The sequence below is a fragment of the Balaenoptera musculus genome, chromosome 14, assembly GCF_009873245.2.
Source record: "Balaenoptera musculus isolate JJ_BM4_2016_0621 chromosome 14, mBalMus1.pri.v3, whole genome shotgun sequence".
In the NCBI taxonomy this organism is placed as follows: domain Eukaryota; kingdom Metazoa; phylum Chordata; class Mammalia; order Artiodactyla; family Balaenopteridae; genus Balaenoptera; species Balaenoptera musculus.
The window spans coordinates 3,483,120-3,507,193 of NC_045798.1; the positions used below are offsets into that span (position 1 = coordinate 3,483,120).

Genomic DNA, 24,074 nt, shown 5'->3' on the forward strand with positions numbered 1-24,074 from the left:
CCCACCATCGGGGAAGGCGGTGGAGCTGGCCGGCTGCTCGGACTGGAGCCCCCTCCTGTTCGTCCCCCGCTGCACAGCCCCCTCCCCAGCACCGCGACGGCCTCTCCTGGCGGCCTCTCATGGTCACAGAAAGTCTCCGAGTCGTGATATTCCGCTCTTATCGTGCAGGGTAAAAATTGGGACCTTCCACTGTCACTACATTCAGGAAACTACAAACAAGGAAACTCAGCAGCACAGGCAAAAAGTGACCCAAACGGCAGCATCTCAACATTAGGGTCCCAGGTGCTTTATGAACCCACTGGTTGGACCTTGGGTTCTGACATACCGTGGGTGCAGTCTGGTATTTTGGAGAAGGGCACAAGCCAGGACTTGTGAGACCTTGGTCTTGCCCTGGTGGAGGCTTTGCCCTCGACTAACACGGCGGGTCTCAAATTCATTGCTCATCAGTCATTCTGGGGAAACGGAGTCGAAGTTCGACACCCGGTACCGGACCACTTCCTGGGCTCCAGTTTTATCATTTGGGAACGAGGGGCTAAACTTTCCAGAGTGAATGAAAATTTCAGATGTCATTCTGCACAAATACCACTTAGGTGGTTGATGGCTTAAGCTGACATTGACCATGTAAGTTACAGGGTCGTAATATAGTCACGGTGAGTGAGATGACATGATGTCTGATGGCTCCTCTCCCTGCTCGTCACCCTGTTGAGGTCATCAGCGCATCCAACTGGCATGACCCACTGTGATTCCATTTCCAGGCATCTGTCAAGGGACTGCAGAATCTTCCACGTAGATGACACCTTCCAGACCGTCTCATCTCACCCCACCGTCTCATTTTAGAGGGGAGGCGCGCTAGAGGCTGATCACACATGTCAGGGCACGCGGCTAGCTCTGTTCTCATCGTTCTCCGTCCCAGGTGGGCCCTGGAGCATCTTCCAATCCAAATGGTACATTTATCCACTGATGTCGTTAAGCATCGGTGTATTTTGGAGAAACTGTGGCAGACACACAGATTGAGAGGAGATTCTATAAATACAGATATGAAGATGTAAATGTAGGTCTATAAAACTGGCCATCAGAGAATCTCAGAACCGGCCGATCCTGAGGGAGGACAGAGTTTATATCCCTGTTTCAGCAAAACAAAAAAAAGATCCTGTCATCCCTCCCGTAGTACAGACTTACTTGTATATCAACCAGTGCACACCAAGCACCCAACACACAAGTAAGGCCGTGGGCCAGTGAGATCACCCATTCCTTGTCCCTCATTCAACAAATAATCATCAACCTGCAAAGGGCAAGACACAGGAGGTTTGGGTGATGAGACCAGTTGATTAAAGGTGAGTCAAAGAGGTGATACCGTATAGTAGTTTAGCTTTGCTCAATCCAATGAATATTTATTGATTATTGATGGTACAAAGCTAGACTTTGGGGGAGGGTTCAAGGTTGCAGAGGATATGCTCCTTGCCTTCAAGGAAAACTGCAGTTCAGCAGAAAGGATGAAATTCAATCTGGAAGTGTTGCCATTTGCAATGACATGGATGGACTCGGAGGGCATGATGCTAAGTAAAATAAGTCAGGAAGAGAAAGACAAATACTGTGTGATATCACTTACATGTGCAATCCCCCAAAAAAAAAAAAAAAAAAACAAAAAAGAAGCAGACTCACAGATACAGAGAACAAACTAGTGGTTACCAGTGGGGAGAGGGAAGGGGGAGGGGAAAGATAGGGGGAGGGGGTTAAGAGGTACAAACTACTACATATAAAATAAATAAGCTACTAGGATATATTGTACAGCACAGGGCATATAGCCAATATTTTATAATAACTCTTAATGGAGTATAACCTTTAAAAATTGTGAATCACTATGGTGAACATCTGAAACTTATAAGGTACATCAACTATTCCTCAAAAAGAAAGAGAGAGGGCTTCCCTGGTGGCGCAGTGGTTGAGAATCTGCCTGCTAATGCAGGGGACACGGGTTCGCGCCCTGGTCTGGGAAGATCCCACATGCCGCGGAGCAACTGGGCCCGTGAGCCACAACTACTGAGCCTGCGCGTCTGGAGCCTGTGCCCCGCAACAAGAGAGGCCGCGATAGTGAGAGGCCTGCGCACCGCGATGAAGAGTGGCCCCCGCTTGCCGCAACTAGAGAAAGCCCTCGCACAGAAACGAAGACCCAACATAGCAATCAATCAATCAATAAATAAATCTGAAAAAAAAAAAAAAGTTTTAAGCTTTAAAAACAAACAAACAAACAAAAAAAACAAAAAAAAAAAAGAAAGAGAGAAATACAATCTGAGTCTTGAAGTTGTGAGTTGGGTGGAGGAAGATGATACTTAAATGTACTCTGAAAGCAGTATATTCAGAGAAAACTAATTTCAAAGTCCCCTCTTAAAAATAAACTGTCTTTAAGAAAGGAGATGTCTTGATAAACAGCAAGGATTTACCGTATAGCACAGGGAACTATATTCAATATCTTGTAATAACGTATAATAGAAAAGAATCAGAAAAAAAGAATATAGATACATAGATAGACATATGTATAACTGAATCACTTTGCTGTACACCTAAAACTAACAAAATATTGTAAATCATCTATACTCCAATAAAAGAAAAAAGAAAAACAAAGAAAGGAGGCATCTTAAGAATAAGTAAGCACGTGGAAATGCTATTTTCATAGAGCCAAGACATGGCATTAAGGAATCAGATGGTTGATTCACAAGTCACTTTCTTCAGGTGTGAAGTCACCTCTTTAAAAACAAACTGTGTCTGCAAGAAAGGCAAAGTCCCAGAATACAGCAGTGCTGTGAAGCTGGTCCTGATGAGAACCGGGCCTGGCAATGTCTTGGGCGAGACGGTGTTTGGAGATGGGCGAGCTCGCCCTCTGAACCCCTTCTGGTCGTGACAGTGGAGGGAAAGGGGGAGTGGAGGGGGTCGGGCTTGGAGCAGAGAGTCGCTCAAACCTGGAATCTGGGGCCCCGTTTTGGGACAAAAAAGAGGAAACATCAGAGCTGAAGGGGCACCTAACAGCCGGTCGAGTTTGCAGTCACTGAATTTCTCTTGCCCCCCGATGAGCTCTTCAACCTTCCAGCAGGGAGGTGGAAGCTTCCTATTTGACCTTTTTAAAAAGCTTTGTCGCTGGTGCACCGTCTTCAGCGGGGCTAACAGAGGTTTCCAGAGACACGGCCCCCAGTCTACACGCAGAAGAGCCTTTGGAAGCACGGCCGCCAGGGCTCCGCGTCAGCACAGCCAAGAGGGCTTTTGCAGGGCGCCGTCACGCATACCGATGGTTTTTTAAGCTTCAGAGGGAATTCTGATGCACACCCGAGGTTGAAACCTCTGGGGTCCAGATTTCCTTGCAGAGAGGTCTGCGTGCATTTCAGTGGCCTTAACTGGGCATACGTCCAGCACCATGATCACTGCTTGTCACGTGGGGATGCGGCCGGTCCGAGGGCTCCATTGATGTGCACGCACAATGCGTTCGGATCTGACACCACGGAGTTTAGAGCGTTTCTCGACGGGGACGCCAGTGGCATCTTGGGGACAGACCTTTGACGCAAAGACCGTCCTGCACGTTGAAAACTACTTTGCCTATCTGCACTCCCTCCCCGCCAAACTAAATGCCAGTAGCAGCCTCCTAGTTGTGACAACTCCAAAAGCCCTCCCGTTTTACAAGTGGGAAGGGCGCAGCTCTGCCCCACACACTTTTGAAATTAGCCAAAATGACACAGGGTCACAGTTATCCTTGAAAAGCCCTGAAATGAATCTTTCATCACTAGGTCCTGGGCCTGGAAGCTAAGAGCCCAAGAATTACCTTCTTACTGCTCTTTGCTTTAGAAGATGCCTTCCTCTCCTCTGGGCAGTGAAAACTTTGACCTGGAGGTTGGGGGGCGGGGGTGTGTGTGCGCTCCAGGGCAGGGAGGAGAGCCCAGGGAGGAAGAGTGGGATAAGCAAATAACTTTCTGGGACTTCCCCGGCGGTCCAGTGGTCAGGACTCCGCGCTTCCACTGCAGGGGGCCCAGGTTCGATCCCTGGTCGGGGAACTAAGATCCCGCATGTCACGTGGCCAAAACAAAACAAAAATTAATGATAATAGTAATTTTTTGTATTCTTCTAATTCTGTGTAGAGTTCAACTCCATAATAAGCCCGAACTTGAAACAACAGATTCTTTGTAGGGGCGTCTACTCTAGTGCCCGGCATCCAGCTAACGCTTGGTTTTTGGAGTTTATCAGCAAAAGAAGTGTGTCATAGCAAATGGATTTTCACATGCTGCCATGACAAAACAAAGCTAATTCTGAAAGGTCAAAGGATCCCTTCCTTCTAAAGTGATACGCACTTGGGGCTTCCCTGGTGGCGCAGTGGTTGAGAATCCGCCTGTCAATGCAGGGGACACGGGTTCGGGCCCTGGTCTGGGAGGATCCCACATGCCGTGGAGCAACTAAGCCCATGTGCCACAACTACTGAGCCTGCGCGTCTGGAGCCTGTGCTCCGCAACGAGAGGCTGCGATGGTGAGAGGCCCGCGCACCGTGATGAAGAGTAGCCCCCGCTTGCCGCAACTAGAGAAAGCCCTCGCACAGAAACGAAGACCCAACACAGCCAAAAAAATAAACAAATAAATAAATAAAGTGAAATTCTTTAAAAAAAAATTAAAAAAAAAAAAAAAAGTGATACGCACTTATTCTGTGATTAACCACTTTGGTTCTTTGAATTGATTCTAATGAAATCCACCCTCCAGGACTCCTCTAAAATCAGTTTCATTCAAAACCCTCAGCCCAAAGGTTATTTTGGAATTTTCAAAAGGAACACAGTGTCGACATTTGAAGGCAGACAGAATTGCTAACAGCTGCCTTTCCTTTGAAGTAAATGAAATTTGACAGCAATTCATCTGCAATGAACTGCTGCGTGTGCTGGTTATAAAATCATTCCCAAATTCCACTTTACCTTTTCTTAAGAAGTTGGGGGAGAAAAAAATGTGTATTTACATACAAAGGAGCGATTCAGCAATGGCTTGAGGATGTGGTACTGTAAGAATGTACATGTTTAAAGCTAACAGGGAGAGTACAATGTATCGCTCCAGTGACTCTAGTCGAAAGCTGATTCTAAACCACAACGGAGATTAATGCTAATCATTAGGCTTAGACTGAGGTATTGAGGTATTCAACATCTGGCTGAAGATGAACACGTTACAAATCCAGGCTCTGTGCTTTGAAAGCTTCTGAACACTGGAATTACAGGCGTTAGTATATACTACCCCTGCCCACAATACTTTGTTTTTGGTTTTCTTTGTTTGCTTTTTTAAATGATGCCACATTCACAGAAAATATTAGGCATGCGACATCAGTCATTTCTTAAATTTAGGGAGCATGATTTTTTTTCCTGCTTTAATTATTTACCATGGTCTCTGAAACACTGAAATTCACAAATTGTAACTTTGGATGGTAAATTCAACTAGCATCCAAAGGAATAAATGGATGTTACGAATACTTATGATGAAATAATAGCAGCGCTCTAAGTAGACCCTGAAGTAAGAAACCAGCGTCCTGAGAAAGGGGATGTGAAACACGATTTAAAGACCTGGAGGGCCAATCGCCAAACGTTTCTGTTTGTACAGCAAGTTTTATCATGCGCTAACCAAGAGGACTTACAAGGCATCTATTGTGTGAGAACTAAAGGAGATTCCATGCGAGGGATGGCTTGTGATTTAATGATATGAAGAAAATCCAGCACTGAAAGCTGGTTATGACGGGAGGGACGGAGTCTCCTCTTTGCTAAGATCACTCTTGAAAAGGAACCCAGTGTGCTGTGAACCGACAGCAAAATAAGGGAAAGGAAAATCCTTTTGCATTAGAGGCATGCTGGGGATTACTCAGGTCATCAGCACGAAGCAGTTTAAGATATCCTGGTAATACACCCCATCACGTAAAATGCTCAGTGAGGAGAAGAGATTGCAAAGGGCTGTGAGGTTGGATTAAGTCCCTCTAACCCAAGAGCTGATACACTCAATCCAGAGGCTGCCAGGATCAAGAGCAGGGGCTTTTTATTTCAGCCTCTCCCTGCAAAACACAGATAACTCCAGCAACAGACTGCAGGGCTGTGCTGGGCTGTGCACACTTAGCCCAAGTAGCGTAAGAGATTTTCAGAGCTGAACACCAGACAGAGAGATGAGGTCCACCCTCATCCCCACCGCCTTGTGCATCTGCAACTACTCTCCTCCGTGTAGGAAGCCCCACCCCCTGCCATGTGCACAAGCCCAACCCTTTCTTTCTGTTTTTCTTTGGCTGCGCCAGTGCCTGCGGGATCTTTGTTCCCCGACCAGGGATCGAACTCGTGCCCCCTGCAGTGGAAGCACAGGGTCTTAACCACTGGACCGCCAGGGAAATCCAAGCCCAACCCTTTCTTATCCCCTGAATTCTGGGATCATAGGACACACTGAAAAGAGGGAGAAGAAATCAAGACAAAAGGAGGCTCCCTACAAAACACACCTTCACCCCACATCCTGTCCCGACCCTTCATAGCCTCAGCCGCCTTCCCGTTGAAGCTAAGTGGCAAGTCAGAGAGGCGACACTATCCTAGTTTTATTTCAATTTGTAGCTGGCAAGGAAAAATGGAAAGGAGAAAGAAAACAGTATTCTTAAGTCCCAGACAGAACTTAAAAACGACTTTAGAACTCCTGAGGAAATGCCGTTTCACTTTGTTAGCTTTGAGAAGGGCACAACTTTATTGACAAAGGCATCACCTCCATAACTGAGAAAAGGGGTGATGGACAATTTCATATTTCCACTTTCAGTACCCGTTAGATCATTACCTCCAGGATTGCGGCTGACATGCCTTCAGAGACAGAGCTATTCACCACCGCGAAGCAATTCTTCATGACCGCGTGGAGGTCTTCCTGAGCCATCTCCCCGATCAATCGTACCCCAGCGGTCCTGGAACAATATGGAGCAGAGAGACAGCTTACGGCTGGGAATCTTACGGGAGGGGCTGGGAGAAGGGGAGATGACGATTTTGGAGAAATACCCTAGATCCACAGGGAAGCATTACTGCTAAAGGATTCAATACAGAAAACCATACTGGAGTGAGAATCTATTCTATACCCATCCCTGATAAGAGAGAGAGGAAACCTGTTAACACACCCGCTGTCATTCTGAAGCCCTCTGACCAAGGAGACACGTGCTTCTCAGATACTGGACGTCAGAGATACAGCTCTTGCCATTTTTTCTCTGAATGATTTAGAAAACAAACCTTTCCTAATAATGCAACCTTTCTTCAAATTCTTTTTTTAAAGATACACAGAAAAAGAATCATAGATGTATCATAAACAGAGAGAAATAGCAAAATAGAGAAACTCAACCAATACCCAGGTTCCCAGTACTTTGTCACATAGGTTTTGTCTTGTTTTCTTTTTTTTTTCACCCCAAAATACAGACATTCTTCCCCATCCCCTACCCCTCTCCACCAGTCTCAGGATTTTGAGGTTATCCTTTCACATAATTGGTTATACTTTTACATACATGCGTTCTGTATCTATGAGCAACATAAAGACACCTGATTGCATATGGGGATGAATCAGTTTTCCAGTCCCCTGGTGTGATGGTGTGGCCAGTGAGAGGAGCTGGAATCCTGAGGGTGTGAGGAAGTTCACATAAAAAGGGGCTGACCCAGGGTTTCCCTGGTGGCGCAGTGGTTGAGAATCTGCCTGCCGATGCAGGGGACACGGGTTCGAGCCCTGGTCTGGGAAGATCCCACATGCCGCGTAGCAACTAGGCCCGTGAGCCACAACTACTGAGCCTGCGCGTCTGGAGCCTGTGCCCCGCAACAAGAGGGGCCGTGACAGTGAAAGACTCGCGCACCGCGATGAAGAGTGACCCCCCGGCTTGCCGCAACTAGAGAAAGCCCTCGCATAGAAACAAAGACCCAACACAGCCAAAAAATGAATAAATTAAATAAATAAATTAAAAAAAAAAAAAGGGGGCTGACCCAAATGGGAGGTAACCCTTCTGGCTCTTGCCCTTCCCCATCTCCCCACTTAAAATTCGGAATGTGACGCGTGAGTTCTACAGCCACTGTCACCTTAGGGATGGAAGCCACAGGTAGGGACCGCAGGACAGCAAGACAGGAGCTGAAGTCTTACTTGGTCCTGGACCAACGACCTCAGACTTTTTTTATGTGAGCAGTTAAGCCCCAGGGTGTGTAAGCCAGTGTTATTGGGTTACTGGCAGACAAATGCGATTGATAACAAAGACTCTGACAAATTGCCCTCTAAAGGGGTGGCAGCAATTTTCACCCTCACCAGCAGAGGTTTTAAGTCTTTTCAGTTTTGGCCAATGTCATCAGTGACAATTGTAACCTCAAAGTGGGTTTCCTGGGAATTTCCTGACCTAGTGAGGCTGCACGTCTTCACACGTGTGTCCGTGCTGCCGCCCCTTAGGGAACTGCTGATGCTTCCAGGGTATCAGCTTCCTGGCTTGTAAATGGGGAAAATAACAGCGCCTAGGATGGCACAGGATCACCCTGATCACACAGGTGATTAAAGGAGGAATTATTAGTAAACTGCTGGGAACAGAGCCTGGGACACGGTGAGTGCTGGCAACTGGGATCATTTATCAGTCACTAGGTTTCCTCTCCTGCAAAACACCTACACTTACCTCTTTACTTTGGCTTTTACTTCCCTTGTGAACACTGGATCAACCTGAAAAGAGACAAAGATGAATTTTAGGAATAAGCCGGAAATGAATCTAAGTCTCAAGAGAATTGCAGATTATGGCAACAGAGCCAAACGTAACAATTCAGAAAGGGAAAAAACAAATCAAATAGGAAATAATACCCCTGAGTCCAGCTACTACAAAGTAATAAGGAAAAGAGAAGGACTTGAGAGAAAGTTTAAAGAAATATACATATAGAGTCGTCCCTCAGTATCCACAGGGGGTTGGTGCCAGGACCCCTTCAGATACCAAAATCCACGGATGCTCAAGTCCCTTATATAAGGTGGTGTAGTACTTGCATATAACCTACGCACACCCTCCTATATACTTTAAATCCCTCTAGATTACTTATAATACGAATATAATATAAATGCAATGGAATAGTTGCCAATGCACAGCAAATTCAAGTTTTGCTTTTTGGAACTTTCTGGAATTTTTGTCCTGAATATTTTCAATCCATGGTTGGTTGAATCCACAAATGCAGAACCCACAGATACAGGGGGCCAACTGTATTCCTGTTTCCTGTTTGGCCTGTAAGATAAGAGCCTGGTGAAGCCCCAGGTACAAAAACGCAAGAGCCGTCCACCCAACTCAAGGTCTTGAAACAGAAGTCACTTATAGTCAAGGGAAAATCTGACAACACAACACTTCACTGAAAGGATTGTTGGGTTCATTACAGTGGTGGATTTTGTCATAAAACCTTTGAGGCAGAAGGAGTTGGAACCCTTGGTACCTCTAAGACAAAGGATCTGACCACATTAAAATTTTATTTCTAACAGGGAGCCTTCCCAGACACACAATTTTAAAGCCAAGGGCACAACCATGAGCTGATACATGGGAAACAAAATGTGGTCTGTCCATACAACGAAATATTATTCAGCCACAAAAAGGAATGAAGGACTGATTTATGCGACAACGTGGATGAACCTTGAAAACATGATGCTAAGTGAAAGAAGCCAGACACAGAAGGCCATACATTGTGGCTCTTTTTATGTGAAATGTCCAGAATAGACAATTCCATAGAGAAAGAAAGTAGAGTAGTAGTTGCTAGGGGCTGGGGGGTGGGGAGAATGGGGAATGACTGTCAATGAGTATGGGATTTTTGAGGGGGTGATGAAAATGTTCCAGAATTAGACAGGAGTGATGGTAGCAACACTTTGTGACTATACTAAAAACCACTGGATTATATACTTTAAAATGGCACATTTTATGGCATATGAATTATATTTCAAGTTTTAAAAAGCCAAGTCCAGGTCTTCCCTGGTGGCACAGTGGTTAAGAATCTGCCTGCCAATGCAGGGGACACGGGTTCGAGCCCTGGTCCGGGAAGATCCCACATGCCACGGAGCAACTAAGCCCGTGCACCACAACTACTGAGCTTGCACTCTAGAACCCGCGAGCCACAACTATTGAGCCCGCGAGCCACAACTACTGAAGCCCATGAGCCTAGAATCTATGCTTCGCAACAAGAGAAGCCACCGCAATGAGAAGCCCGCGCACTGCAACGAAGAGTAGCCCCTGCTCGCCGCAACTAGAGCAAAGCCCGCACATAGCAACGAAGACACAACCCGGCCAAAAATAAAAAATAAATAAATTAATTAAAAAACCAAGTCCAACTTTTTAATTAGTTACAATCGAATATGCTTGAGTCTGCGTTTCACTCCTATTTCACATCTGGAGGAAATGTGTCCTTTGGGACAGGCACCGTGTTTTGTCCTATTGCATCCCTGGTGGTCAATATGTTTGTTGAATTAATGCAAAAATTAATAGCAGTGTTTTCAAGTTGATCCGCTATACCAACATTTTTGACACCATGTGTTTTTTTGTTTTTTTTTTTATAAATTTCTGTTTTGTTTTTTTTTAATTTATTGATTTATTTATTTATTTTTGGCTGTGTTGGGTCTTTGTTTCTGTGCGAGGGCTTTCTCTAGTTGTGGCAAGCGGGGGCCACTCTTCATAGCGGTGCGCGGGCCTCTCACTGTCGCGGCCTCTTATTGCGGAGTACAGGCTCCAGACGCACAGGCTCAGTAATTGTGGCTCACGGGCCTAGTCGCTCCGCGGCATGTGGGATCTTCCCAGACCAGGGCTCGAACCCGTGTCCCCTGCATTGGCAGGCAGACTCTCAACCACTGCGCCACCAGGGAAGCCCGACACCATGTGTTTTTAAGCAAACTTGTATGTAGATATCCAGAGGCCAGAGAGAGAGGCGGTACAGGCTGAGAGGGGCTCTGGAGACAGATCGCCCGGGTGAAGTCCCCCCCAAAACCAGCCACTAGCCACACAGCCGTGCACACATTAATGCACGTCTCTGGGCCTTGGGTTCTTCATCTCGTAAAACGAGAAACACGTTCATCGCTTACAACTATTTCTGAGACATAGTAACTGCTATACAAGTAGTAGAAGAACACAGTTAAATATCAAAGCCCTTCTAAAAAGAATAAGAATGAAAGCTGCAGATTGCACCACTAATACAAAAATGTGTGTACACTTAATCTCAAATGTGTACGTTCCCAGTGACACTGCCACACTTCTCAGCAAGAGAAAGACACCGGAACACCTGAAGGTAAGCATCGTGTCCAAGGAGGAGCACACCTTATTCCCAACCATCAGAAGCCAAACTACAATACTCTTTGTGCACAATGAGCTCTTCTCAGGTAAATTTACTTACTGAGGTACCAAGAGGATCTTAAGGGATACTTTTCCATCTGTCACAGTGTTCCTATAAAGCCTAATTAGGATGGAGCTGCAGAAGATATTTATCACATCTGGTTCATCCAACTGCAAATTCTTCAATGAAACAATCAATAGACTGGTTTTGCCCTGCACCACCCCTCCACTGGTTTTATTAACAATGAAAACAATTTTAAAATAACTGACAAAATATTCTTAAATTTATGCACGTGTAAGACAAAATTCTAAACGTGTCTTCAAAGATAGAGGCAGATGAGGGTGTAAACACATTTTACGAATGCAGTGTCTGCCGGCCTGTCCTGTTACTGTTGATGAGCTTAGAAGTGAAAGCAGATTCAATTTCTATTCTCATTCACACTTCACCAGTAGGTACCAGGAATTACAAACCAAGTCAGTTTAATGAATATGATATCCCTAGAGAGTTTATCATACTAACTGAATAATTTTGTGTTTTCCAGAAACTTCATTTAAGTTCCATTTGGCAAGGAAATGCTGTGTGTGTGTGTGTAACCCCAAATCCTTCAAACTACTCATACGCCTGAGATGTATCCCAAGGAACCGGAAATGCAAAGCACACTTACATCCCCGAGATCATGACATCACTTTGACGGTGAACACAGCAAATCTGGATGCCTAAAGAAATTGAAATTATTCCTAGACTTTTTTTATAGCTTAATTTATTTTAATAACAAACTTGCAGGAACAGTACAGAAGACAAAAACCACTAAACACAGGTATGTAAAGCAACTCAGAAAAGTGTAGTGAATGGATGGAATCTACCATACGATTAAAATGCTGCAAAGACCATTAAGTTGCCATCAGCTGGAAATTTACTTGTTTTAAATATCATATGATATCGCTTTATATGGAATCTAAAAAAATGATACAAACGAACTTATTTACAAAACAGAAATAGACTCACAGACATAGAAAACAAAACTATGGTTACCAAAGGGGAAAGGGAGGAGGGGAGGGATAAATTCGGAGTTTGGTATTAATAGATACACACTACTATATATAAAATAGGTAAACAACAAGGTCCTACTTTATAGCATGGGGAACTATACTCAATATCTTGTAATAATCTATAATGGAAAAGAATCTAAAAAAGAATAGAGATACATGTATGTATATATGTATAACTGAACCACTGTGCTGTACACCTGAAACTAACACAACATTGCAAATCAACTATATTTCAATAAAAATTTTTAAAAACAGAAATTTACTTGCTTTAAGAAAATCCAAACGCTGGCATTATCCAGAATATTTTAACAGGTTTATTTATAATTTTTATAAAATTCAACTTCTGAAACTTGTTTGCTGAAACATTATGACCTGAATTACTGTCTCTGCTTTTACATTAAAAATTCACATACAGGGGCTTCCCTGGTGGTGCAGTGGTTGAGAATCTGCCTGCCGATGCAGGGGACACGGGTTCGAGCCCTGGTCTGGGAAGATCCCACATGCCGCGGAGCAACTAGGCAGGTGAGCCACAACTACTGAGCCTGCGCGTCTGGAGCCTGTGCTCAGCAACGGGAGAGGCCACGACAGTGAAAGGCCCGCGCACCGCGATGAAGAGTGGCCCCCGCTCACCGCAACTAGAGAAAGCCCTCGCACAGAAATGAAGACCCAACACAGCCATAAATAAATAAATAAATAATAATTTTAAAAAAAATTCACATACAAAATGAACATGGAAAAACTGCCAATCCCTGATTTCTGCCCTCTATTTTTTCACTCAACAATCATACACTTAGGTCCTCTTGCATCCATTGGGGGGGAAAAAAATCTAACGTTCAGAACTATCAAACAAGAAGAGAATTTTTTTTAAACAATGAAAGGTTTCCCATCTGAGTCGTCTTAAGCATGTTCTCGGTGTAAGCAGCATGCTGGCTGGATGTCCTTTGGCGTAACTATTACACATTGGGCATGGATCGCATACAGGCTGGTGTCTTCCAGAAAGACAACCAGACGGGCCTTACTGGCCTCTCGCAAAGCACGGGTAGCTGCACTCTGAAAGTGCAGATCTGTTTGGAAGTTCTGAGCAATTTCTCACAACAGTCACGGGAAGGAACGCCTGCCAATCAGAAGTTCAGTGGACGTGATAACGTCTTCTTTCCGCAAGCTGCTACAGTCCTGTAACGATGAGTTTCTTCACCTCTCCAGTACAGGGTGCACTCTTTTTATTTTATTTTATTGAAGTATTGTTGATTTACAATGTTGTGTTAATTTCTGCTGTATAGCAAAGTGACCCAGTTTTTTATATATATATATATATATATATATATATATATATATATATATATGTAACCTTCATATTCTTTTCCATGATGGTTTGTCACAAGATACTGAACACAGTTCCCTGTGCTCTACAGTAGGACCTTGTTGTTTATCCATTCTATATGTAATAGTTTGCATCTGCTAATCCCAACCTCCTACTCCATCCCTCCTCCACCCCCCAACTCCCCGCCCCCGCCCACCCCGGCAACCACAAGTCTTCTCTGTGTCTGAGTTTATTTCTGTTTTGAAAATAAGTTCATTTGTGTTATACTTTAATTCCACACATAAGGGATATCATATGATATTTGTCTTTGTCTGACTTACTTCACTTAGTATGATAAGCTCTAGTTGCATCCATGTTGCTGCAAATGGCATTATTTCGTTCTTTTTTATGGCTGCATAATATTCCATTGTATATATATACCACATCTTCTTTAGCCATTCATCTGTCGATGGACATTTAGGCTGTTTCCATGTCTTGGCTATTGTGAACAGTGCTGCTATGAACATAAGGGTGCATGTACCTTTTTGAATTATAGTTTTTTCCAGATACATGCCCAGGAGTGGGATTGCTAGATCATGTGGTAGCTCTATTTTTAGCTTTTTCAGAAACCTACATACTGTTCTCCATAGTGGCTGCACCAGCTTACATTCTCACCAACTGTGTAGGAGGGTTCCCTTTTCTCCACACCTTCTCCAGCATTACGATTTGTAGACTTTTTGATGATGGCCATTCTGACCAGTGTGAGGTGGTACCTCATTGTAGTTTTGATTTGCATTTCTCTAATAGTTAGCGATGTTGAGCATCTTTTCATGTACCTGTTGGCCATCTGTATGCCTTCTTTGGAGAAATGTCTCTTTAGGTCTTCAGGGAGAACTCTCGCAAGAGGCTTTTGTAGTCAGTTGCTTCCTGGGGGCTTCACCCTCCGTGGACTTGCAGGCAGTCATTTTTGCAGGAACCACTGTACAGAGACCTCCTTACTCAGCCCCCTTGTCCTGAGGCTGGAGCTCTGCAAGCTAGGGGCAACAGTGGGGTTACAGAGGGACACAAGGAGCTACAAACACAATGCTATTGCTAGAAAGATCTTTAAAGAATAAACTCAAAGCCATGCACGATTTATTGCTTTCTGCTGTTGTTAACAGTCAGTACTCACTCGCTGCTTACCCTGGGCCTAAGCTATGCCAAGTCCTATGTGTGCGTTACTTCTTGCCAACAATCCTGCAATCATTATCCCCACTTTAGGAGGGAGGACAGTGGAGCTCAGAGAGCTGGTGTAACTTAGCCAGGATCACACAGCTAGGAAGGTGCTGGGGCAGGAGTCAAACTCAGGCAGTCTGACTGTGGAGATGGCACTCTTACCCAAGTTCCACTGCCCCTCTGGTTTCTACTCAAAGGATTTTTATCACATAGTTTACACAAAGCACATGTGGGTTACGGAACCCCTCCCTACTTACTTATTTATGTAACAGGGAAGAACAAATCTGACTCCATATTGGATCTGTTTCTTTTACTTTAACTTTCCTATTCTACTGCTTTTGCTACAAGTTAAGAATGTTGCCTGTAGCCTGAAATATACAAGAGCCCATTCTTAAAGCTATAACACTTCTCCATTCATAGAGAGATAAAAAGCTGCAGAACAGAGAATAACATTTGTCTTGTTGGAAGTTTACAGGAACAGCCTGATCTGACTTTCAGGGACAGCTGCAAGAACAAAGGATTCCAAGAAGTTTGTGACAACCAACCACACCCCCTCCACTTTTAGTATAAAAGACGCCTGAATTCTAACTCAGAGAAGATGGTTTTTTGGGACGCTAGGCCACCATCTTTTCGGTCTGCTGGCTTTCCGAATAAAGTTGCTGTTCCTTGCCCCAGCTACTCGTTTCTTGATTTACTGGCCTGTTGTGCGGCAAGCAGTACGAGCACGGACTCTGTAACCTTTACTCTCCACTTCTCACCTCTCTCCTAATTGCATGTCTTCCTCTCCACCAGGAATGCCACCCTCCATCCCTAAAACCCATTCACCCCCCAAGGCACAGACAAATGTCACCTTTCGGAGAAACTTTGCCCGGTTATCCAAACCAGAAGTAACATCTCCTCCCAAACTCCCACCAAAAGTGGGCCTACTTTTTGGGGTACTTGTCCATCTCTTCTCCTTAGACATGTTCATTTTCCTCCCAAGGTCATGCTAGTTCTATACTGGCTCTACCTTTCCATTTCCCACTTCTGATCCTTTTCATTCAAATTATCCTAAACCACTGAATTGCATTATAACCCTAACATCCTGTCATGAAAAGATAAACAGTGCAATGAAAGGCTTCTTTTGGCAATGCACATTAATTCTGACATGCATGTTTTACTTGTGATAAATTTTACTTAGAAATTCTTCTTTTTTAATTTTTTTAAAATAAATTTATTTTATTTATTTTTGGCTGCATTGGGTCTTTGTTGCTGCGCGCGGGCTTTCTCTAGTTGTGGCGAGCGGGGGCTGCTCTTCGTTGTGGTGCGTGGACTTCTCATTGCGGTGGTTTCTCTTGTCGCGGAGCACGGGCTCTAGGCACATGGGCTTCAGTAGTTGTGGCTCGCAGGCTTGGTAGTTGTGTTTCACGGGCTTAGTTGCTCCGCGGCATGTGGGATCTTCCCGGACCAGGGCTTGAACCCGTGTCCCCTGCATTGGCAGGCAGATTCTTAACCACTGCGCCACCAGGGAGGCCCCATTGTTTTTAATTTTTTTAACACTTTTCTGCTCTCGTGATTAACTATTTAGGGGAAAAGAATTCATGAAGGGAAAAAAATTTTTTTTACAAGACAGCTGAAATACCTAACCCTTTAACTAAAATTTTGAAGGTATAACAACAGCAAGTTTCAAGTTGAAAGTACAAACTGCATTAAACTTTTCTGGGTGTGTCTTCCGCATCAGTTCATTTTCAAATCTCTTAGTGAAGCCAAGGGGAACAAAACACAGGGCAAGGAAAAAAGAAGGGTAGATATTTTTATTTAATGAAAGCACATGTTATGAAATTTTAAAAAGTGAAAACACTGCAAGTAGCAAAGAAAATTCTCATTTCCTCCTTCTAAGCTTATTTACTTTCCAGCAAAGTATATTGTCTCAACTCCCAGGCTTAAGGAAAATCATCTTTGATATACGAAATTATGGTGGAAAGTCATTAAGCTGTCATGCTGGAGCTGAATGTTCCTACCACACTGCTTACCAAAGAGTATCAGAAAATGCACCCACTCCAGGCCCCCCCCCTCCGTGAGCAGAAACCACATGCTTTGCCGAGATGGTTGGACCAAGAGATCAAAGAAGCTTTAAGAGAAAACCAATGCCTTAAACCATTCTGCAGCTAAAACAGAATTCTAGCATGTCAACACAGAAAGGAAACATCACCACAGAAAGTTCTTTCATGTAATGCCCGTACAATGCCGCCTACGAACCAGGCGCTGGGCCAAGTATGCACTCATTTTGGCCTCTCAAGAAACGATGAGGCAGGTTACGTTTTCTTAGTCACACCCACTTTACAGATGGGGAAAACTGAGGCCCGGAGCAGTGAAGTGCACCCAGCTAGCACACAACCACTCTACTACACAGCCATGCAAGACTACACTTTGCCTGACACAGATGATGCAATCTTGGTCCATAGGTGTTAACTAACTTGCCAGCAGTAAACAGTAATGAAGGATTAGATAGATTTCACAGGGGCTGAGATCCCGCTTTTTGAAATGTTCTTGCTAAGAATGACCACAGAAGGAAACATACGTATCGCATCTAAAATACAAAGCACACACAAGAACATTTACTCTCCTATTTTATTTTTTATTTTTATTTATTTATTTTTTTAATTAATTTATTTATTTTTGGCTGTGTTGGGTCTTCGTCTCTGTGCGAGGGCTTTCTCTAGTTGTGGCAAGCGGGGGCCACTCTTCATCGCGGTGCGCGGGCCTCTCACTATTGCGGCCTCTCTCGTTGCGGAGCACAGGCTCCAGACGCGCAGGCTCAGTAATTGTGGCTCACGGGCCTAGTTGCTCCGCGGCATGTGGGATCTTCCCAGACCAGGGCTCGAACCCGTGTCCCCTGCATTGGCAGGCAGATTCTCAACCACTGCGCCACCAGGGAAGCCCTCTCCTATTTTATAAATCGTTGGCAGAAAGGTAATGCCACTCAAAAAGCAGAGCAATACTATTCCAAAGAAGAGTGTGATAATTGCCTTCTGAGCCCGGCCATTGGACACGGCAGGAACCAATGTGAATGCTGTATGCAGTCCAGGCCCTGGGCTCCCCTGTCCTGGCAGACACACCTCCAGCCTGCACTGACTCTGTTAGTTAATATGTCCTGAAAAAGAGCTCAGCCTATTATTAGGGAATAATCGCAGTGCATGCAGCAGCGATTCCCTCTCTCTCTGTCCACGTCTCTGCGCGGAGCCTGGTCAGATCCGAGACCCCAGTGAAGACCTGGCTACGCAGCTCAGCCAGTGCCCCCTTGGATGCCGCATCAGTCCAGCTTCAGCCCGAGGGAATTTATTAGGAGGTGACAAGGGCTACTAAGACCAGGTTTGGCTGCATCCACTTCTTAGTCTCTGGATCATTCCCTTCAAGGTCCACGGTCCAGCGTGGGTTACATCCCGCCGGTTTGTAAGGAGGCGAGCAGGCACCCGATCCCACTTCCACCGGACCACATGCAGCGGGAGGAGGTGAGGAAGACGCCCAGACGAGGCAGCGGAAGAGGTGAAACGGATGCCAAAGAGTCAAAGCAAAAAATCGATGAGCACGGCATATGCGGATTACCTGTTTGCTTTTATGAGTGATCAAACAAGAACTGAATACTTTCATAGGTCACTTAATGGAAATCAATGTGGCCATTATGTTTGGTCCCTGGTATTTACTCAGTGATTTTCCCTCAGGGAAAGAGTGTTCTTGGCAGTGAAAATGGTGCTCAGCTGTTATTTAATGTAGCGATTACCCCTTATTGCGTCATCCTTTGACGCAATATGCTGACGTTTGTGAGCAAAACTTCAATAGGCTTGGACATCTTCATTTACTTCCGTGTTCATTTACATGAACAGTATGTATATTGTTGTATATAGGTACCTTCATATGTATATGTATGAATACATATACACATATGCATATAATTGTATGTATATTGTCTGGGAGGAAGAAATTTTCCTCTCCCCTTCGAGGTTCTTCTGGCTGGTCTAAGAATTAAATTGACGTGAGACAGATGAACAGGAGAAAAATCAAACACAAGTTTAATCCCATGTATACATGGGAGAGACCCAGGAAAACTAAGTTATCAGCTAAAGACAGAAGAGGATGTGGAGGGTAGGGGTTTGGGACCTCAAAGTGAAGGAAGGCAATTCACACGGAGATGGAAGAGCAAATGTTTGGTGAACAAATGTTTGCTAGGGCAGGCAGAGACAATGGGCCACAGAGAGGAATTTAACAAACAGACCTTGCTGGGTTCCTCCCTGTCTCCACACCTAGTTCATACTGTGGTTACCTGTGGTGACGCTCCCTTCCTGGTCCTCGATCGACATTCTCTGGGCAGTTAGGGGGAGGGTCAAAGGTTCTTCCTGAGTCTTTTGGGCCTTGATTGTTTACAGCTAGAAATAATAATAAATAATAATCCGCATGCCAAAGAGACATTTTGGGGTGGACAATTTCACTCTCCCACTATATATATATAATTTTATTTACCTCCTTGTTCATTCCTTCAAGAAATACTTACTGAGTGCCACTGTGCTGCAGGCACATGGACATATCCCAGTGACTAGAATAGACATGGCCCCTTTCCGCAGGGAGCATGCAGTCTGGTTAGGATGACAAACAAGAACAAGTAATGGCCACATTGATTTCCATTAAGTGACCTATGAAAGTATCCAGTTCTTGTTTGATCACTCATAAAAGCAAACAGGTAATCCGCATATGCCGTGCTCATCGAGTTTTTGCTTCGACTCTTTGGCATCCGTTTCACCTCTTCCGCTGCCTCGTCTGGGCGTCTTCCTCACCTCCTCCCGCTGCATGTGGTCCGGTGGAAGTGGGATCGGGTGCCTGCTCGCCTCCTTACAAACCGGCGGGATGTAACCCACACTGGACCGTGGACCTTGAAGGGAATGATCCAGAGACTCAGAAATGGATGCAGCCAAACCTGGTCTTAGTAGCCCTTGTCACCTCCTAATAAATTCCCTCGGGCTGAAGCTGGACTGATGTGGCATCCAAGGGGGCACTGGCTGAGCTGCGTAGCCAGGTCTTCACTGGGGTCTCGGATCTGACCGGGCTCCGTGCAGAGACGTGGACAGAGAGAGAGGGAATCGCTGCTGCATGCACTGCGATTATTCCCTAATAATAGGCCCTAATAGTAGGTTAGTTAATAATAGTTAACTAACAGAGTCAATGCAGTTTTGTACTAAGAGACCCTGCACATGACCTGGAAAGGCTACAGTCCTCCAAAAGTGTGTAATTTAGACTTAAAGAGTTTATTCAGTCACTGAGCTTAGCAGTTATCAAAGAAAAAGATGAATGGAAGAAGAGTGTACTCACAGTAGATGTCAAAGATCATTGTAATACTCGGGGTGTTTGAGCTGCTCTAAGAGATAATGGTTAAAAGATGAATGTTAATGTGTCCCAAGATTTGACCTCTGACCCACTTCTCAAATCTATTTCCAAAAGATCAGCATATTAACCCATAACATTGTAGCAGATATTCAATTTCAAGTGTAAAATCCTTTTAGTCTCCTCCTAGTTCTGAATTCAAACGTGATGTTAAATTGAATTCTTGATGCTGAAAACTGATAGATGCTTGGAAATCTTACAATGATGATGGAGGAGAGCTTGTTTAAATTGAGGGGTCAGGAGAAGCATATCTGAGCCAGCCCAAGATGTGGGGAGGGAAGCTTCCACTGAGGAAGCAGCCAAGGCACTGGCTTTCAAGAGGGAATATGTTTAGTGGATGGAGAGAAACACACACACACACCACACACACACACACACACACACACACACAAACACACACCATCAAGCATGGCCCAAGTCAGTGTTGTCCAAACTTCAGATCAGGGAGCACATCATGAAATCAATTTTGGAATAAAAATAACCTTTGTTTTAATGACATGGAATAGCAAAGCAGAGACATGGAACAGGTTTTTTAAAATACCAGAGTGTGTGAAATACATGAAGCAAGAGTATTTTTTAATAAAGCTTGTTTCTGGTGTGTGTGTGTGTGTGTGTGTGTGTGTGTGTGTGTGTGTGTAGTGGGTCACTATGTAAAATGTGCAGGAGTTGGCTTTACTTGATGTCTGGCCATGGTAAAAGCTTTTTATAGAAATAGGCAAACAGGGTTGTTAGAAAACAGGGCGTCCCACCCCGCTCTCCCCAACAGAACTGTTTTTAAACATTGACCAGCATACCACTGGTTATGGAGAAAAAGCAAACAAACATAAAACTTAACAGACACTAGCCTTATCTGAATTACTGGAGGATCTGAAATGTGTGTCTACATATATTGGTTTTAAGTCTTTTGGGCAATTCCCTGGCGGTCCAGTGGTTAGGACTCCGTGCTCTCACTGCCGAGGGCCGGGGTTCGATCCCTGGTCAGGAAACTAAGATCCCACTAGCGGTGTGACATGGCCAAAAAAAAAAAAAAAAAAAATCTTTTGTAGGGAAGAGGGACTCAAGAAGGAAACAAGAGGTTTGAAGGAGTCTGTGACTAACTGGATTCCAAGTGCTGCCTTAGAAATTTAGAAACTCAAATGATTCTGTCTGCTAGGATGACACTAAGGTGTTTGCTGTAATGGCTATTGTAATGGCTCTTCAGATTTGATGAAGACCTTTTACAAGGCAGGGACATCGCTAGGGGCTGAATGTTTGTGTCCCCCCTAAAATTCATACGTTGAGATCTTAACCCTCAAGGTGATGGTACTGGGGGGGGGTGCGGTCTTTGGGAAGTGCTTAGGTCATGATGCTGGAGCCCTCATGAAAGGGATTAGTGTCCTTACAAAAGACCCCGGAGAGCTCCCTCGCCCCTTCCACCACGAGGACGCAGCAAGAAAGGAAGAGCGTCCTCACGACAACATGACCATGCTGGCACCTTTGTCTTGGACTCGCAGCCTCCAGAACCGTCAGAAATAAATCGCCGCTGTTTGTCAACCACTCCATCTGCGGTCCTTGGTTACAGCCGCCCGGGTGGACCAAGACAGATCAACACTAGTCGGGTCCAAAGCCTTGGCTTCTGCGTTCAGGTCTGTGCAAGGCTGAGAAGGCAGCTGCATCCCTGCAGGCAGATTTAGATCTGGAAGATCCAGTCTCTCCCGTCGGTCGGTGGAGGAGAAGTGAGCAAATCTCAGTAAAGCTCTGGGCTGAGTGCGCCTGCCTGACCAGTGCCAGGTGCTTACGGCTGGTTTTGCTAAGCAGCAAATCTGCAACCCAAGGATGCCTCTCCCCGTTTCCTAGAGGGTTTTTAATTATAGATAGTGGAGTGACTTGTGGAAGAAGTGCTTGCGAACTGTTACTGATTCATGGCAACGAACTTAAGGACTAGCAACTCTCAGATCATAACTCTTCGCCACCCTTCACTCAAGAGCGCCCTTCCATGGCTCCTCTTTCTCTCATTCATTCCCCTGTTGCAGCAAGCAAACCAGCTTGGTGGCTGAAGACGCAGCTTCAGAACGGTCCCACGGGGCCCCTGGGGGAGGGGCATTCTACAAGACTCGTCCCAGACCCGCACTTGCCCAGTAAGCATCCCGTCCTCAGGTATATCAGAGATTTATTAGACTAGTTTGGAAAAAGAGAGGAGGGGCCACTGGAATTGCGGAAGCACTTAAGCTTCCCACGACACGTCTTTCCACGGTCCCTGCAAACCTGCTTTGCCTCGCCCAGCTCACGTCACCCTCTGCTCTCTGATCCTTAACAGGCAAAGTCATGACAGCCTTTGCTCAAAACCACTTCGGATTGCCTCCCTCTGGAAGTTACAAAAGAGAAAATACAGAGATGCATTTTGTAGGGCCAACAAGGCAAACAGAGAGAAAGAGAGAAAGAGAGAGAGAGAGAGTGTGTGTGTGTGTGTGTGTGTGTGCGTGCACGCATGCACAAGCATAAGTACGTTTGTCTAATTAGTTCCCAGCTGTTAAAAATAAGACATTTCACACACACAGGCATTTTTTCAAAAGAGAGAAAGAAAAAGGCCTCTGGATTGTGGCTTCTCTTGCAAGGCTGACAAGGGAGACTGCATCTTTGAAGGCAAACCTTGCTGTGGCTGAATCGTGCCCCGCCCACCATTCATTCCACAGTTGGCCACAGTCTCCACCCTCCCCTACTGCCTCCCAACCTGGAGCCTGAGGGACAAGGTTCCCTGCAGTGAAATTAGGAGGAAAGAGACACATTTTTTACACTCACTGCTCTTTTAAAATCAGGCAAACTAAAGTTAGAGGGAAAGTTGTATGTTCCAAAAACAAATGGCAGAATAAATATCTTTGTCCTGAGAAGGGAAAAGCCTTCCTAATCGTTTAATGTAAAAAACAATACAACAGTGTTTCTTCTAAAAGACTATGACTTAGGAAGCCTTTATGAAACAAATGGCATCCTTCACCTGTAGGCAACTGAGGTAAAGATGAAGATGCTTAATAAATGCAGGAAAGCCCCACGTGTCCTGGTCACTCCCTCTTCTCTGACCTCTGTATCAGCTCAAATGCTGCCTCGGTCTTCACGTCTCTGGAAAGGGGTTTCTGGCACACATTTAGTGCTAAACTAGTGCTTCGAAGTTTGCCACCTCCCTCTAGGTTTCCTTAACAGGCAACACGACAGAAAAAGTCAAACAGAGAAATCAGATCATCATTAGCCCGATGTTTGCGAACGTTTTTCTCCACCAAGTGTTGTTCTTTCGGTATTTCTTCCACTGGGCACACCGATTGATTCTCGATAAAAACTGTTTCCCAAACTTTGGCTATTTGCGTACTTTCACAATTTGTCACGTCTGTGCCCCAGCTGTACTATTGCTTATTTACTACTTTTTGCGAAATCAATTCATTTTTAAAGGAAATTTTCAGCGTTGGAAAGCCAGTATCACACACCATAAGTAGAACAGAACCATAAAAGTAAAAACAATGGAAAAGAAAGCCACATTACTAAATTCTTTCAGGATAACTGTTGTTGCCATGGCTCTAACCTCAGGCCTTCTCTCTTGGTTAGCACGGAATTTAGCATCAAACTAAAACTTTTTCAGTCAATCATGCTCTTCGAACAGGAGGATGGAAAGAGAATTAAAATAATAATAATAGTAACAACTTTGCCACTATGGGACTTAACATTCATTGTTCAACATGCATTCATTAGTGCACTAGGGATTATCTTGTTAACCATCAAAAGGCTGGCCCTGAGCGTGTGAGCGACGTGGGTATGCGCGTGCAGGCC

At 44.8% G+C, this 24,074-nt stretch overlaps 1 protein-coding gene across 5 annotated transcripts in view; it reads right to left on the bottom strand.

The window, feature by feature from the left end:
• The window catches only part of GLT1D1 (glycosyltransferase 1 domain containing 1), a 108,846-nt gene that overhangs the window by 19,280 nt on the left and 65,492 nt on the right, over nucleotides 1-24,074 (bottom strand). For all 5 annotated transcript variants that reach the window (XM_036874809.1, XM_036874814.1, XM_036874812.1 and 2 more), the window contains 2 exons: nucleotides 8,642-8,685; nucleotides 6,802-6,922 (listed from right to left, as the gene is read on the bottom strand). In XM_036874809.1, coding sequence (XP_036730704.1) covers nucleotides 6,802-6,922; nucleotides 8,642-8,685 — 165 coding nt within the window. The remainder of the gene's footprint in view (nucleotides 1-6,801; nucleotides 6,923-8,641; nucleotides 8,686-24,074) is intronic.